The sequence below is a fragment of the Periplaneta americana genome, chromosome 11 (genome assembly GCF_040183065.1).
Source record: "Periplaneta americana isolate PAMFEO1 chromosome 11, P.americana_PAMFEO1_priV1, whole genome shotgun sequence".
Taxonomy (NCBI): Eukaryota; Metazoa; Arthropoda; class Insecta; order Blattodea; family Blattidae; genus Periplaneta; species Periplaneta americana.
Genome location: NC_091127.1, coordinates 71,748,586 through 71,764,254, shown reverse-complemented (window position 1 = coordinate 71,764,254; position 15,669 = coordinate 71,748,586). Strand labels below are relative to the sequence as shown.

Here is a 15,669-nt window from a genome sequence, read left to right as displayed (position 1 = left end):
AAAATAGCCAAAAACTTATAAGAGTAGCAGTAGTAACATAACACTTATAACAGTAGCAGTAGTAATAATTTATAGTAATACTGTTAACATTAGCAGTAGAACAGTAATCATTACTCTTATAACAGTAGCAGTAGTAATAATTTATAGTAATACTGTTAACATTAGCAGTAGAACAGTAGCCATTACACTTATAACCAGGGAAAGGATTTATATGTAAATACATATTTACTTATAAAGCTAATATAATTTATATTTTGCATTATCTTTATGTTTCACAATGTGTAGGGTTGAAAAATCCTACTTTTATTTTCCATATTTTTCCATATTTTAGAGTTTAGTACATATTTTCGTTAATTTCCATATATTTTCCATATTTCATATAAAACAGTCCATATTATATTAGGTTTAACAATAAAACAAAACAAAATTCCATTAACTTTTAAAAATACATTTCAACAATAGAGATTTAAACACATGTTCAGTAATCCCTTTAACATCAGAGTTATTTGAAAATTAGCAGTCCTATCAACAATGGGAAAGTAAGTTACAAAACTGTATTAATTTAATTTAAAATTTTTAACAGACTTCAGTTGTGCAGCTCAACAGTTAAATGCCAGTCAGAGTACACATAGGTTCAGTTTTGTAAATCATACTATAAAGACGGTAAATATGCCAAAAGTACGTCATTCAGTCAATTTAAAATCAAAACTAACAAGTTACATTTCAGAATTTAAAGAAGATGGTTTATCAACTGACAATAAAATATTATTTTGTAATTTGTGTCAGTGTGCAGTATCATCTACACAAAAGTTCCTGGTGCAACAACACATTACAACTAGTAAACATCAGGCCAACAAACAACTAAATTCCAAGCAGAGACAATTGTTTTTAACACAACCAACAACATCGAATGTAAGATCTGAGTTTAACATCGACCTGTGCCGTTCTCTCATCTCTGCTGATATTCCTCTCTACAAACTAAAGAATAAGGTCTTCAGGGAATTCCTTGAAAAATATACTCAACATACAATCCCGGATGAGTCAACACTTAGGAAGACGTATGCTCCATCCATCTACGATGAGACAATACAGAAGATAAGAGATGAAATTAAAGATAGTTCAATTTGGGTTTCCATTGATGAGACTCCCGACAAAGAAGGTAGACTTGTTGGTAATGTAGTTATCGGTTTGTTAAGTGAACAATATTCTGAACGAATTCTTTTACATTGTGATGTTCTAGAAAAGTGCAATAACAAAACTATAGTTAAACTGTTCAACGAAGCTATGGGTATCCTGTGGCCAAAGGGTATTATGTACGATAATGTGTTATTCTTTATTAGCGATGCTGCCCCTTATATGGTCAAAGCTGGACAAGCATTATCTGTTGTATATCCTAAATTGACTCATTTTACTTGTGTGGCGCATGCATTTCATCGTGTGGCAGAAGTGGTCAGAGACAATTTCCCTAAAGTAGATTTGTTGATTTCATCAGTGAAAAAAGTATTTCTCAAAGCTCCCAGTAGAGTTAACGTGTTGAAAGAAATGTACCCTGAAATTCCATTGCCACCAAAGCCAATTTTAACTAGATGGGGTACATGGCTAGAAGCAGTTGAATATTATGCCGAACATATAGACTCTATTAACAATGTTCTCCTTGCATTGGACTCTGAAGATGCAGTCTCAATTGATACTGCGAAAACAGTTACCTGTGACATAAGTGTGAAGAATGACTTAGCTCACATTCAGCATACATTTTCATGCATCATAAAAACGCTCAAAAGTCTCCAAAATAGGCACCTTTCACTATCTGAAAGTTTTGAAATTATAAATAGTACTGTGGAACAACTGAATCGTGGTAGAGGTAAAGTTGCAGATGCAGTAAGAGCTAAGGTGGACACTGTACTTTCAAAAAACCCTGGATATGAAGAACTACAAAAGGTTGTTGCTGTGATGAGTGGTGAATCAACAGTGAAGATTAACTTGGACTTATCCCCAGCAGACATTGTGAAATTGAATTATGTACCAGTTACTTCTTGTGACGTCGAACGCTCTTTTAGTCAGTATAAATCTATCCTCAGAGACAATAGAAGAAGATTCACTTTTCAGCACTTGAAAGAAATGTTTGTAACCTATTATTATGGTAACAGACAATAAAAATTGTGTTTTGTTGAAACTACATTGGAAGATAAGGTACGTCCATTATATTTTTTGTTTAGTTTGATTAAAATGTACCAATATTTAACGTACATAGTCATTTTTTTATAATTTTAAGTCCATATTTAATTCCATATTTTGGTAAAAATCCATATTTAATTCCATATTTTGGTAAAAATAACTACATATATATTTACATATTTCATATATTTTTAGTCCATATAAATCCGTTCCCTGCTTATAACAGTAGCAGTAGTAATAATTTATAGTAATACTGTTAACATTAGCAGTACAACAGTAATCATTACTCTTATAACAGTAGCAGTAGTAATAATTTATAGTAATACTGTTAACATTAGCAGTAGAACAGTAGTCATTACTCTTATAACAGTAGCAGTTGTAATAATTTATAGTAATACTGTTAACATTAGCAGTAGAACAGTAGTCATTACTCTTATAACAGTAGCAGTAGTAATAATTTATAGTAATACTGTTAACATTAGCAGTAGAACAGTAGTCATTACACTTATAACAGTAGCAGTAGTAATAATTTATAGGAATACAGTTAACATTAGCAGTAGAACAGTAGTCATTACTCTTATAACAGTAGCAGTAGTAATAATTTATAGTAATACTGTTAACATTAGCAGTAGAACAGTAGTCATTACTCTTATAACAGTAGCAGTAGTAATAATTTATAGTAATACTGTTAACATTAGCAGTAGAACAGTAGTCATTACACTTATAACAGTAGCAGTAGTAATAATTTATAGTAATACTGTTAACATTAGCAGTAGAACAGTAGTCATTACACTTATAACAGTAGCAGTAGTAATAATTTATAGTAATACTGTTAACATTAGCAGTATAAAAGTAGTCATTACACTTATAACAGTAGCAGTACTAATAATTTATAGTAATACTGTTAGAAACTATAGCAGTACCAGTAATTCGGTATGTACCAGTCGTAATAGTAGTAGCAAACTATAGAGTTGGAAATATAAATGAGTGACAAATTGTGTACTACTATCAGTTGTAATTTTAAAAATTGAAATGAAGTTAATTGTAGAAGCAGTACTAATGAAATTAATAGTAATAATAAAAGTGTCGTCACAATTATATTTGTCGTAGCGTTAAACGTGAGACTAGCAGAATAATAGTACTGTAGTAGGCCTAGTAATAGCAGCTGATTCAATAGCGAAACAGTAAGAGTAGATTTGGAAAAGCATCAGTGACGGTTGTAGTGGTAATGGTAGCAGCGATATCAATAAATGGCAATAGCGTAATGATAGTAATAGTAGTAGTAGTAGTAGTAGTAGTAGTAATAATAATAATAATAATAATAATAATAATAATAATAATAATAGCAGCAGTATCAGAATTGCAGTGATATTAGTTGTAACATTTCAAACATTTTCTTTGCACTAATTTATTCATTGCATAAATTCAATTTTTTTTTATAACTGATATATCTCTTTCACCTAAATCTAAGAAGTTTATTGCAAGTTTAATTGGAATACTTCGATCCCTTCTGAACTGAAATGTCTTCCAACCTGGCAGCACTGCTAGTTCCCAATTCCGCTATAACTAGGCAGAGCAGCAAATCCTATCACATCGCCTTCTCCGCGCAAGATGCAAATCCAGTCTGGAGTGACAGTAATAAAGACTGCCGAATCCCTCCATCTTATCTGTAGCCTATATAATTAAATACAGGGCCCGCCTGCAGGATATCGACAGAGAGGCTTTACTTCAATACCTCCGCTGTGCCGTTAACGCAGACTGTAACATCTTGACCTCCTAGTAATACGGTTACTGCTGTGGCGGGATCGAAATTCCGGTTCAAGTTTGGACTTTTTGCTTTCAAATTACTTCGTCTATCTTTTCTTTCCTGGGTATTCTGTTTGGATGGTGGTAATGGTGTTGGGAATAAATGAAGATGTTTATGTTTAATGGAAATTTGAAATGAAATTACTTTCGGGAGTAGCATTAAATTCGAAAAATTTGCAGTAATATCAAAAAGAAAAAGGTTTTGAAAAGTATGTGTCGATTAAATATATGTCAATTTATTAAATAACCAATTTATATAGGATGAGTATTGTAGTTTTGTACAATTTTTTCCACAATTTTGAGTAGTACGGCTTTATTGACGGAATCATTTTTAAGTTAAAATACATGGGTCCGTTTATGCTTATCTGTATAGGAGCAAAATAACTAAAAGTTATTTGTACTCATTTTTAAGTAAGATATGTAAGTTTCCGACTTCACTGAGTCATCTTCAGATCAGACATGCTAAATGAATGGTTGCAAACCTTTCACCTACTACCTTTTGTCCACAATTTGTTTCGTCCATTGGCTTTCGTCCGCAACTGATTGTTCCATACAATTTACGACCATCCATACATATTGTCCACACTCTTTATGTCCATAACCTTTCGTCCATCTTAGAATACATTACACCTACAATTACATAGAAGGTATTGTCATCATTGTGGTCTCTGTCTTAGATACGTTTCATTTTCCTTTGGATATTAAAAAGTATGAACATAGTAGGCTGTATGTTTTCCATTTTGGATATTAAAAATTATGGCAGAGATTGTATATACACTGCACGTCGGAGGCAACCAATGTTACATTATAATGGATACTGCACCATAGAAGGCGAACTACGAAACACCGTAAGATGATGTGCAATGGTGCAATGCCCATAGGGGAAACAGAAGTACTCCGCTAAAATCTACCGCCACGACAAATTCCAGTTAGACGCGCTGGCTGGGACTTCGAACCCGGAATACTAGCGTCGAAAGCTACGCTCTAGCCGTTGAGTTAATGGTGTCTTTTCTAGGTGAAAAAGTAGTATTTGTAATTAAAATCTAAATTTATATAACAATTTTCAAGGTATTTTGCTTCAAAATTACTCCTAATTTTGTAGACAATCTATATAACAGAGGGGATTGAATCTGGTTATTTTGAACAAATGTATATCCTACGTATACATGCACAAATAATTTCATTAAATTCTGTTCAATAGTTTCAGAATTATTTCTATGGGTTTTCAAAATATAGTTAGTGATAAAAGAGCGTTAAGGATAAAATATGCAAAGTAGTAGCTACCATGTGCAGTCTCTTGCATTAAAACTCATAACTTTAAAACTAGATATTGAAATAATTGTCATCAAAATAAACTTGAGGGTAGCTGCTGCATTTTTTAAAATTATTTTGAAAAATTGATTTTTGAACTGGAGATGTTATCATCCTGACCACAAGTTACTCGTGTATTCAATGGATGAACATTCACTTCTGCTGAGACATGTGGACGTAATGCCAACAGTTCGGACTCAGTCCTCCTTGGACTGAGAAAACCACTCTTTGCTTTCATCCAGTGCATTCAAAATAGTCAACTTGCTACACGATTTGATGATCGTAGTTAACTCTATAGAGCAGAGTTTTCCAAACTGGGTGTCGCCTGAAGGTTTATGGCAGGCATACTAGAAATCAGACTCTAAATGTACAGTTATGTGCGAGGATCGCCGGTCTGTGCAGACTGCATCATTCAATGGTTACTCTTCCCTGTTCTTAGCTGGAGGGGTGTACAATAATCTATTCTGCGCTTCTAGGGTTGGATTAAATAGGCATTTGGACATTATAAACACACTTAGCAGAAGTAAAAAAACACAGTTATTATCAGTGTCTATATTTAGCAATTGTAATACAAGAAACTTTAGGCTTACTCAGTTATACTTTACAAAGTAGTAGTTTGTAAAGCATAATTTATTAATATGATCTTATATAGTATTCGAAGAAAAATAATATTGCAGTAATTTCGAAACAAAAAACGAACAATTATTTCATTTTACGTAGTAGGTACTAATTATTTTAAAGTAATAGACCCTGCTCTTTCATTGTTCGTCAAGCATTATTATTCATTGGGACCATTGGTACACAAATGTTGAAGAAAATATACTCCCAATTAATTACATGCAGTAGGACATTGTGAAATAATTTCCTTGCTGTATGTCAATATACATTAACCTTAATATTAATAAATAATATAAATTAAGCTTAGTATTTAAATTCACATATAGTTTATTTGTAAAACGTTGAGAGCAAGTATTGACAAGTTGGGAGCGGTACTGAAAGAAATTAAAAGTGTACTTCACAAGCTGTGAAGCGACGATATTCTATTTATGTCAGGTATAAAGATTTATTAATGTACTAGTAAGTATATTAGCATAATATAGTGACGTGAGATGGAAAATTTGTCATATATTTCTCCAGAAAATTTTTCCGCCTTGCAAATAGTTGCTTTCTTCGCTCCTTACAACCTCAAGAGCCTTACATATATTCCTCACTATATTCTCATCACTTACCAGATTATGAAATGAAAGTCTTAAGCCGTCTAATCTTTGATGGCTGTGTTAGTACAGACTCCAAAACAACGCCAATGTCAAGTTCGATTTGCCGTGAGAGTACTGATTAACTTCATTAATCTGATCTAAAGTGTCACAACACTATTACCTCGACATGGGCTGATGAAAGCCTTTCATTTTAAAATAATTATTGTTGGCCGAGGAAAACATTATAACAATTATATTATATGATTCGTAATTTCTCTTCTTCGTTATCTGTGAACTCCTCACTTTATTTATCATAACTCATTCACAGACAGCCAAATCAGTACCCATACTGAAACAGCGTTACTGAAACAAAAGCGGATATGCTGTTGCAGGTCTGTATAGCCCTGTCGTGTATCTCTCCAAGGCGATTCACTCCCTCCGGGTAGGGGAATAGAAAGTGCACATCGCACAGAGACTGCTGCACAATGTGCGCGACTGCACAATGTGCAGGGTTTTGGCATGTCTGGTTTATGGGGTGTTGCGAACTGTTTGTTATATTAACTCATGATAACTGAAATGAAGTAAGAAATTCGCTGGTCACCCTTTGGTTCACCTAGCTGCCATGTAGATACGTATCCTTGACACATGGATAGATGTGCGTATAGTTGTAGTATACAAGTATAATTCTAGTCTGCAAGGTAAGGATGAGAATATTTTAAATGCAACAGACAAAATATCTGCATTAGGAGACAAGGCAGCAATTTGGTCTCGGAAAGTGAAAGAGGGCAGCTTTGAAATATTCCCAAATACATCTCACTGTGCTTCGAAGAACGAAATAAAAGATTAATTTACAACTATCTGACATTACTCATAGATAAACTCGAAAGTTACTTTCCAGATCTGAACAAAAAACTTTATGACTGGATAAGAAATCCATTTTTGTCATCTGAAGTTAGTGGACTTTCCTTAGCAGAAAAAAAAATTGGCGGAAAAATGATAGGAACTTGAAGTTGAAACACCAAAGAGATCTGGATTTCACTTGAAGATTTTTCGCACCCTGCTAAATGGTCTCTTGTAGTTTTGTTACAGTTTTCAACCACATATTATTGTGAAGTATGATTTTCTGTGATGACCAATATCAAAACAGCGAAATGTGACAGTTTAAAAATGCTGAATGAAGAAATGCGAGTGAATTTATCCCATATTCGTCCAAACATAAAATACATTTGTAAGATTCGCCGTGCACATGTTGTGAGCCACTGAAAAACTAAAACTAAGGGTGAAAATAAGTGTGAATCTATTTCTCATCACAGAACTCTATGTAAATGTTTTTTTTTTTCGCCTCATATAATATGTTAACCAGAGAGCTTCATTGGAGTTAAATCGCTCGCTTGAACTCGGTCAAGTGTCGCACCCTCGAGTGAGATACGATCGGTCGTGATACGCTCGTAATAAATAGAAGCACAGTACAAGGTAATCTCATCGACATGTCTTATCTTGTATGGAAGACAACAGATAAAATACACATATGTTTTGCTCACACGGTAAAAATAAGGCTTTATTTTCTGCGTTTATGAAAAACGTTTAATGGAACAGTGTGGAACGTACCAAAACAGAAAAATGAAGTTATAAATAAAATAGTATGAAAAACTTCTATATACAGTTATTATTGCTAATTAATAATTAGGCCTATTATATATATATATATATATATATATATATATATATATATATATATATAATATGATAGGTCTATACCAGAGGTCTGCATCGGACGTTTTCGCTTGAGCGCCAGGTAGTTCATAGCATAATCCGATAGGTAGCGCACATGCATGATGGGTAAAATTGTCACGAGCGATAAATCCTCGAACGGTATAAGCCGAGCGTCAGACATTCGTTCTTGTTACAGTGATGAACTGTGTAGTAATATCTTAGATGTTTATCATTTCAAAACTTTGCAGTGTTTAACTAACCTCTCCATAGTACAACTACAAAACTTGCTTTAAAATGTAATATAAATGTTGTAGGTAATTTTTTTTTTTTTTTTTTCCACTCAGGAGTGATTTTGTTTTTGGCACATCTGATAGATATTATTGGATGTAAATGTAATTATTATAAACGGAGAACACAATTACGATGATGCAAGAACCGTATCAAGTTTTTAGTGACAATAATAATAATAATAATAATAATAATAATAATAATAATAATAATAATAATAATAATATAATAATAATAATAATAATAATAATAATAATAATAATAATAATAATAATAATAATAATAATTAGTGTATCAATACTTGCGTCTGTAACAGTTGTGCAGCGTGATTATTCGTTTTTTTATATTTTCTGTGACGTTATCTCTGTACTAATATTGTTATTAATCTACTGCTATATCAATAATATTTTGTAAAACGTTTCTACATTGTCGCAGTATACAGGGTGTTTAAAAAATACGGGGCATAATTTCAAGTAGACAATCAAAATAGTTCATTACAACATATGTCCGGAAATGCTTTATGTCCAAGTTATGGCCTTCACAACATTGAAATTCACCGGAACGTGTTTTTTTCCGCAGGTCGTTGCCGTCAAAGAAGACATTAAGAGGGCACTCTGACAGTTCATTCCGAGGCGAAGATTACATTCATTGTTGTGTAGGCGTTAGACTGTGCGACATGTATTCAAATCAAGAGCTGGCAGAGATACACTTCATGTACGGTAAGGCGGACGGCAATGCTGCGCTGGCTCGTCGTTTGTACCAGGAGAGGTACCCACAGCGACAATGTCCAGATCGGTAGACATTTGTACGTCTCCATTACCGTCTGTGCGAGTATGGAAAATTTAACTCTCCTGGTTTGGGAAGAGGACGACCAAGATCTACAACTCCAGAAGTACAGTACAGGGGGAGATTCTGGAGGCTGTGAACATGACGCCTCCTATAAGCACACGAAGGGTAGCGTTGCAAGTCAATGTTCCTCATACGACTGTCTGGAGACTGTTGAAAGAGTAACTTATCAATTGTATCCTTATCATTTGCAACGTGTACAGGCCCTGTCACCAGCAGATTACCCTGCACGAGTTAGGTTCTGTCAGTGGTTCTTGCAGCAGTGTGGTGTATTTCCTGCCTTAGTATTATTTACAGATGGAGCACAGTTCACACGAGATGGCATAACAAATTTCCACAATCAGCATGTATGGGCGTATGAAAACCAACGTGCAACTATTCCATTTCATCACCAGGTGCGGTTCTCCCTCAACATGTGGGCCGGTATCATTGGTGATCGATTAGTTGGACCTCATGTACTTGTAAACAGACTTACGGGGCAGGCGTACACAAACTTCCTGGAAAACACCATACCTCATATTTTAGAAGACACTCCACTGATCAATCGTCAACACATTCACTTCTTGCATGATGGCGCTCCTGCACACTTCAGTCGTACAGCTCGCCGGTACTTGGAGCGAAGGTTTCCTGATCGATGGATAGGTAGAGGTGGCCCAATTGCTTGGCCTCCACGCTCACCTGATCTGAACCCTCTCGATTTCTACTCGTGGGGCCATTTAAAATCATTGGTTTATTCGTCTCCGGTGCCTGATTTGGAATCCCTTCGGAATCGAATTGTGGCATGTTCTGAGGACATACGCAATACTCGTGGAGTTTGGGATCGTGTTCGCAGGTCAATGAGACATCGATGTGAGGTCTGTATTCAAGCAGGAGGTGGACATTTTGAACATCTTCAGTAATGACAACGACCTGCGGAAAGAAAAACGTTCCGGTGAATTTCAATGTTGTGAAGGCCATAACTCGGAAGTGAAGCATTTCCGGACACATGTTGTAATGAACTATTTTGATTGTCTACATGTGTGAAATACATACCTGAAATTATGCCCCGTATTTTTGAAATACCCTGTATAGGCGGAACACTATGTATAGAGTTGTTAACAATATTGAAAATATCTGTATTAATTTTATTCATTTTTATGAAGGGTGTACAAGCAGTCTATTAATGTGTGGAATACTTTCATTTGAGGGATAAGGTGACGCACTAAAATTTTAGAGTTGGCTAGGCTGCCGCCATATTAAAAAAGCTTGGAAAGCACTGCTATAGAGGAACAGAAAGTCAGTTTCAAATTGGGCCACGGATATACCGAATATCGTAGATTGAGAATGTTGATGAAATGAAAGCAATTCTTAATTTTGGTAGGAACGAAATCATGGAAATTCTTCGCACCCATAACAATGCAAAATATTTATCTTAAAACTGAAGAAAATTCTGGATTGCACCATGGTAATCCACTTCTAGAAGATGCCAACAATAGCGAACTGCCATCTCTTTCGTGCACGTCATAATCCATCTTGATCAGCTGTTATTGATGTCACTGGAGCTCCTCAGCGAGTAATGGAACGAGACGCTAACAAATTGACGCCCTTTTGTTAAATCCCATGCAATCAGATTTGGTGGCATTAAATTTGTGGAGTGCTGTACCACTAAAGCTGATTGTGCTAATCTCTCTAATCTGGCTATTATTCAGTAGCGGTAATTTTCTCGCCACAGTCACATCACCAGTGCGTTCTTATCTGCGGCAGTTGGTAACACAGAAATGATGTTCAGTAGCCTATGAACTCAGGTCCCCATGATTTGTGCTTGTCAGTCTGTCAGCTTTATGTTTGTTTGACGTATATTATATAATACTTGTTTCACGCTAAAGTGCTCTAAGTAACGACGTGTTCGCGAGTATTAATGTTACCTCTTAAATGGAAAAATAAAACAAATGAATAACTTTTAATTTTAAACGATGAAGGGTATATAATATGGGAGCACTCTTAACTCGGATACTCCAAAATTGATGACAAGACCTGTTTTTATCTCAGGTCCGCAATTCTGGATCATCATCACCAACATTCATTCATTCATTCATTCATTCATTACGAGTGTAATGTACACACACAGCCTGTGGTGAATTCTGGACATCTCTTAGGAGCTAAGTGATATATGTTTTTCGGTATTATACTCTGTTTTGAATTTAGAGAAAAGATCTCTGCTGAAATTTCTAACGATTTGACCAACTCCACTTCAATGCAGGGCTATTGTATATGATGATTCAGAACTGAGTCAACAAAAACAAATTCTTCTCCTAAAGAAAATTATGAATTAAAAATACCGAACTGCAATAAAAATATTATAGCACCTTATTTTTCTCGCTATTCATAAAAATTCGTTGCGACAGGCAACAATGTCAAATTCAAAATTCTAATTCAAATTTATTCACAATTTACAATTGAAATGGTACATATGAATAGATACCGGAAATGAGCATATGCTCGTGCTCGGGTACAGTCAGTAGAGTCTACATAAATTTTACAGATATCAATAATAATGTTGATGATAGAAAATCAGTAACAATAATAATAATAATAATAATAATAATAATAATAATAATAATAATAATAATAACAATAATAACCGTGACGGAGATAATATAAAGATAGTAATACAAATTAATTAATTAATTATTAATAAAACAAAATATTAATAACAAAATAAATATTAAGACTGATAAAATAAAATATAAAACCACTTAGCGAGAATTAACAGATCTTAAATAAGCATATAATAACCAGAAAAAAAATAACGAAACTCGAAAATCAATAAAAAAAGTTCGTCGTATCGCAGACGACAGCAACCGCCGTATTGACATTGTGTTATGCATTATTGGTAGGCGGGGGGGAGCCGAAGGTCTACATCCTGACGTTCTCTTCGAATCTTTTCATAGAATCATGGGAAGGTAATGCTGAAAAGCAAAATGTCTACGAGTCAAACTGTTCATTATTCCCAGGATAAAAGAAATAATACTGAAATATATTAGTGAAGTTTAAGTTATACAGTAGATCTCCCCTTTTGTGCAAGAGGTATCATATCAAAATATTTTATGAATGGCATTATGAATGAGATAGTGACAAGTACAATCAAGTATATCTATGGCGATGCTAAGAAATTATTTATCGACACGTTCTATTAAATATTTCTATAAATTATATAAATTCTATAAATTAATGTTCTATTAAATATTTCTTATTGTTCTCGTTTCTCTTGTACTGGAATATAATACCTTTTAGTACTATCCGCACTGAGGAGCGTGAACTTTTAAATTGTAATGTTTCATATTTTGCGAGCTTCCAGCAAAATACCATCTAAACTGGGTATAAAGCCTTCTTAATATAAAGTAAATACTGTTCGTCAAGTTTCCTTATTAAATGTGTACAATTTTATAATAGGATAGTTGTCAATACCTTTTTGGAAGGGCTTTTAAGCTTTTCTCCTGATTCATTTTCTTTCACATAACTCTACCACAATTTTAGATATCCATCACTTTAAGTGTTCTCTCAGAAACATGACGGACGGAAATTGTGTTCCATTCCTTGCATTATCATATTCTCTCTGGAAATACATATAGACACGACATTTTTGGTATCAGAGTGTATGTAATGTCTTCTATCACTTACTAAATAGGAAGTAATTGCTATGTACACCAATCGCAATATCCATCTTTCTGAATGAAAACTAGTTGAATCAGGGATTGCAGAAACAGCACATGTCACTATTTTTGACGAAATGAGTTTATTCGAGTTCCATGGATTGTTGATATAGGGCTATCATTCCATGCAGAAACCACATATGTCAGTACGGCCGTCTCACATTTGGAGAACTGTGAAATCCTGGAAGCGCGCAGAAACAACTCATGTCAAAGACATGTGCCGACACATTGGTTCCGATTCCAGACGACATACATCTACGACACAAGGATCAAAAATTGATCCCACTGAGTGACGAATGTATCAATTCTGATGGTGAATACGTTGAAAAATAACTCAACAATATCTGTTCCAATGAAATTTTGTTTTCTTTCTGTAAACGGCCTAAGAGAAACTTATTTTTACGGCCTTCGTAATTGCGCTCGAGTGGCCAAAATTTGTGTAAGCACTTCTTTTGACATTATTAAAATGATGGAAAAAAAAAATTTATCTGCCCAAATGAGAATGTTTGCTTGTAAGTACAAAGGAGAATAACATATTTACAGACCTATTATTTAATCCTGACAGCTCAGCGACGCGAAAGAGGGGAAGTAATAGGAGTAGTGTGGAGAGTTCCGGAGTAGATATAAGGGTGAGCGGTCGGTAAAGGAATACAGTACAGCTTAATTGTACTAGAAACAAACCGCTCTACCGCATGCATGACATCCGATCGCTCCGACGGCAAGCGAGAGACTAACCCAAACACCCCTTGGTGAAACTAAATGGACTCGCCTGACCCAGGCGCACATCATCGGGTACTGTCAGGACTAAGTAATTGTACTATATCTTCTTCCTTGGCATATCCAGACAAAATTCTGACAATTCAAAGAGAGAAACTTGACGATATACGTAAACTAATGCGTTACATACCACGTGAATATCAAGAATTTTACAATAATATTCTTCAGTGGCCTATTGTGGAAAAATAAGTTGCTTTATATGATCAACCTATGTATTAAGTATATTAAGTACACACTAGGCCTATGCATATATTATATCCCTAATTTGACAAATATACTATAGTTGAACTGAAATTATTATACTACAATTTTGATTCCTTGCAGAAACAGCACATGTCAAGCTGATATATATTGACTTATTTCATTGACAATTTATTAGATTCCAATAAATTTGGTATAAACCGACACATCTATTAGGCTTCTGTCTGAAGAAGCCAGTACTATAACCAATGATGTGGTCTACCACCAGTAATACAGTTTTTGTGTCTACTGAAAAAATTAGTTTTCATGACATGTGGTGTTTTTGGAATCCCCGATTCAACTGTAAATAACGTCATTAAAAACTGAACTTAACTAAGTTACATGTAGGACTAGAGTGAAGAAGGATAACAAAGAACGTTAACGTATTGTAGGATCATCCTGTCAAATAGATATAAGGTAGTGAACATTACACCGCCAACCCCTCTATTTATTGATTGGCAAGATAACTCTAACGTTTAAACTCAACGGCAGAAAGTTTCCTTTGTATAAAAACAGAGTGTAGCGACATGCATATATGAGACACGCTCGCAGAGTTAAGATTCATAACAGCAAGTTAAGGACCCAGCCACTGCACAACAAATATTCACATTACGAATGCTTTGCTGGTGTCAGATTTCAGAGAATGCTGAGCTATCTACTTGATGTCTGGAATTCAACTCAACCATCATCGGTGCAAATATGTACATGAGGAACCGAAATAATCTCTTCTTTATTTTGTGTACAGGAGTGGCAAAAAACCGGACCGACCCTTGTAGCTGATTTCAGAGCCTTGTTCACTCCAGAGCACGATAGACTGGTAACTAAGACTTTCGTGGTTCGAAACCTGCCTGTGAAGGAAACTTTTTTGTGTTCCTTATTCAAATTTATTCCCAATACTTTTCGATTGCTAGTAAAATTCATGTTCTGGGAATAATAAGTTAATTAAGTCGTAAACTACCGCTGCAATCGAAAAGTATTGGGAATACATTTGAATAAGGAACAAAAAAAACTTTTTCTTCCCAGGCAGGATTCGAACTACGAAAGTCTTAGTTACCAGTCTATCGTGCTCTGGAGTGAACAAGTCTCTGAAATCAGCTACAAGGGTCGGTCCGGTTTTTTTTTCCACTACTCTACATAGCGTTAACATGTTCAATTACCATTCAAGAAAACACAATATAAGTTCGTTAACCAGTAAGAAAGAAACTTATTCTGGAGACACAGAGATTCCTGTAACTTCCACACAAGTAATTCAAGTACACTGAAAAGAGGAGAAATGAACATTGAAGTGACTTACATGACATAGACGCCCATCGCGTGGTGATGGAAGGTGACGTCTACTCCTACGCCACACAGAACTGCGGAGAGAAAGAGAGAAAATGTCTGTGATAGACGTTCTAAACAAGACAGCAGGCGCTGCTTCATGGTTTTGCTTCCTTTTAATTTATCACATAAGGCACACGAATAAAGAGCAATCTACGTAGTGAAGGCAAGTTATACATGTACTTTATCGCTCAGTTTGAAGTTAAATGATAAACAAGTTAATTAGTTAATTGCAAAACTTTTCACAATTTTTTTTATTTTTAGACGCTGGAATTAAGAAAAAGACACATTATTGAAATGATTTC

The 15,669-nt window shown here is 34.7% G+C and overlaps 1 protein-coding gene across 1 annotated transcript in view; it reads right to left on the bottom strand.

Moving 5' to 3' along the window:
• Nucleotides 1-15,395, bottom strand: part of LOC138709089 (uncharacterized) — a 261,416-nt gene extending 246,021 nt beyond the window's left edge. Inside the window, exon 1 of the mRNA XM_069839601.1 lies at nt 15,339-15,395. Within this exon, the coding sequence (XP_069695702.1) occupies nt 15,339-15,355 (17 nt within the window). The 5' untranslated portion in view covers nt 15,356-15,395. The remainder of the gene's footprint in view (nt 1-15,338) is intronic.
• Between the last annotated feature and the right edge of the window lie 274 nt (nt 15,396-15,669).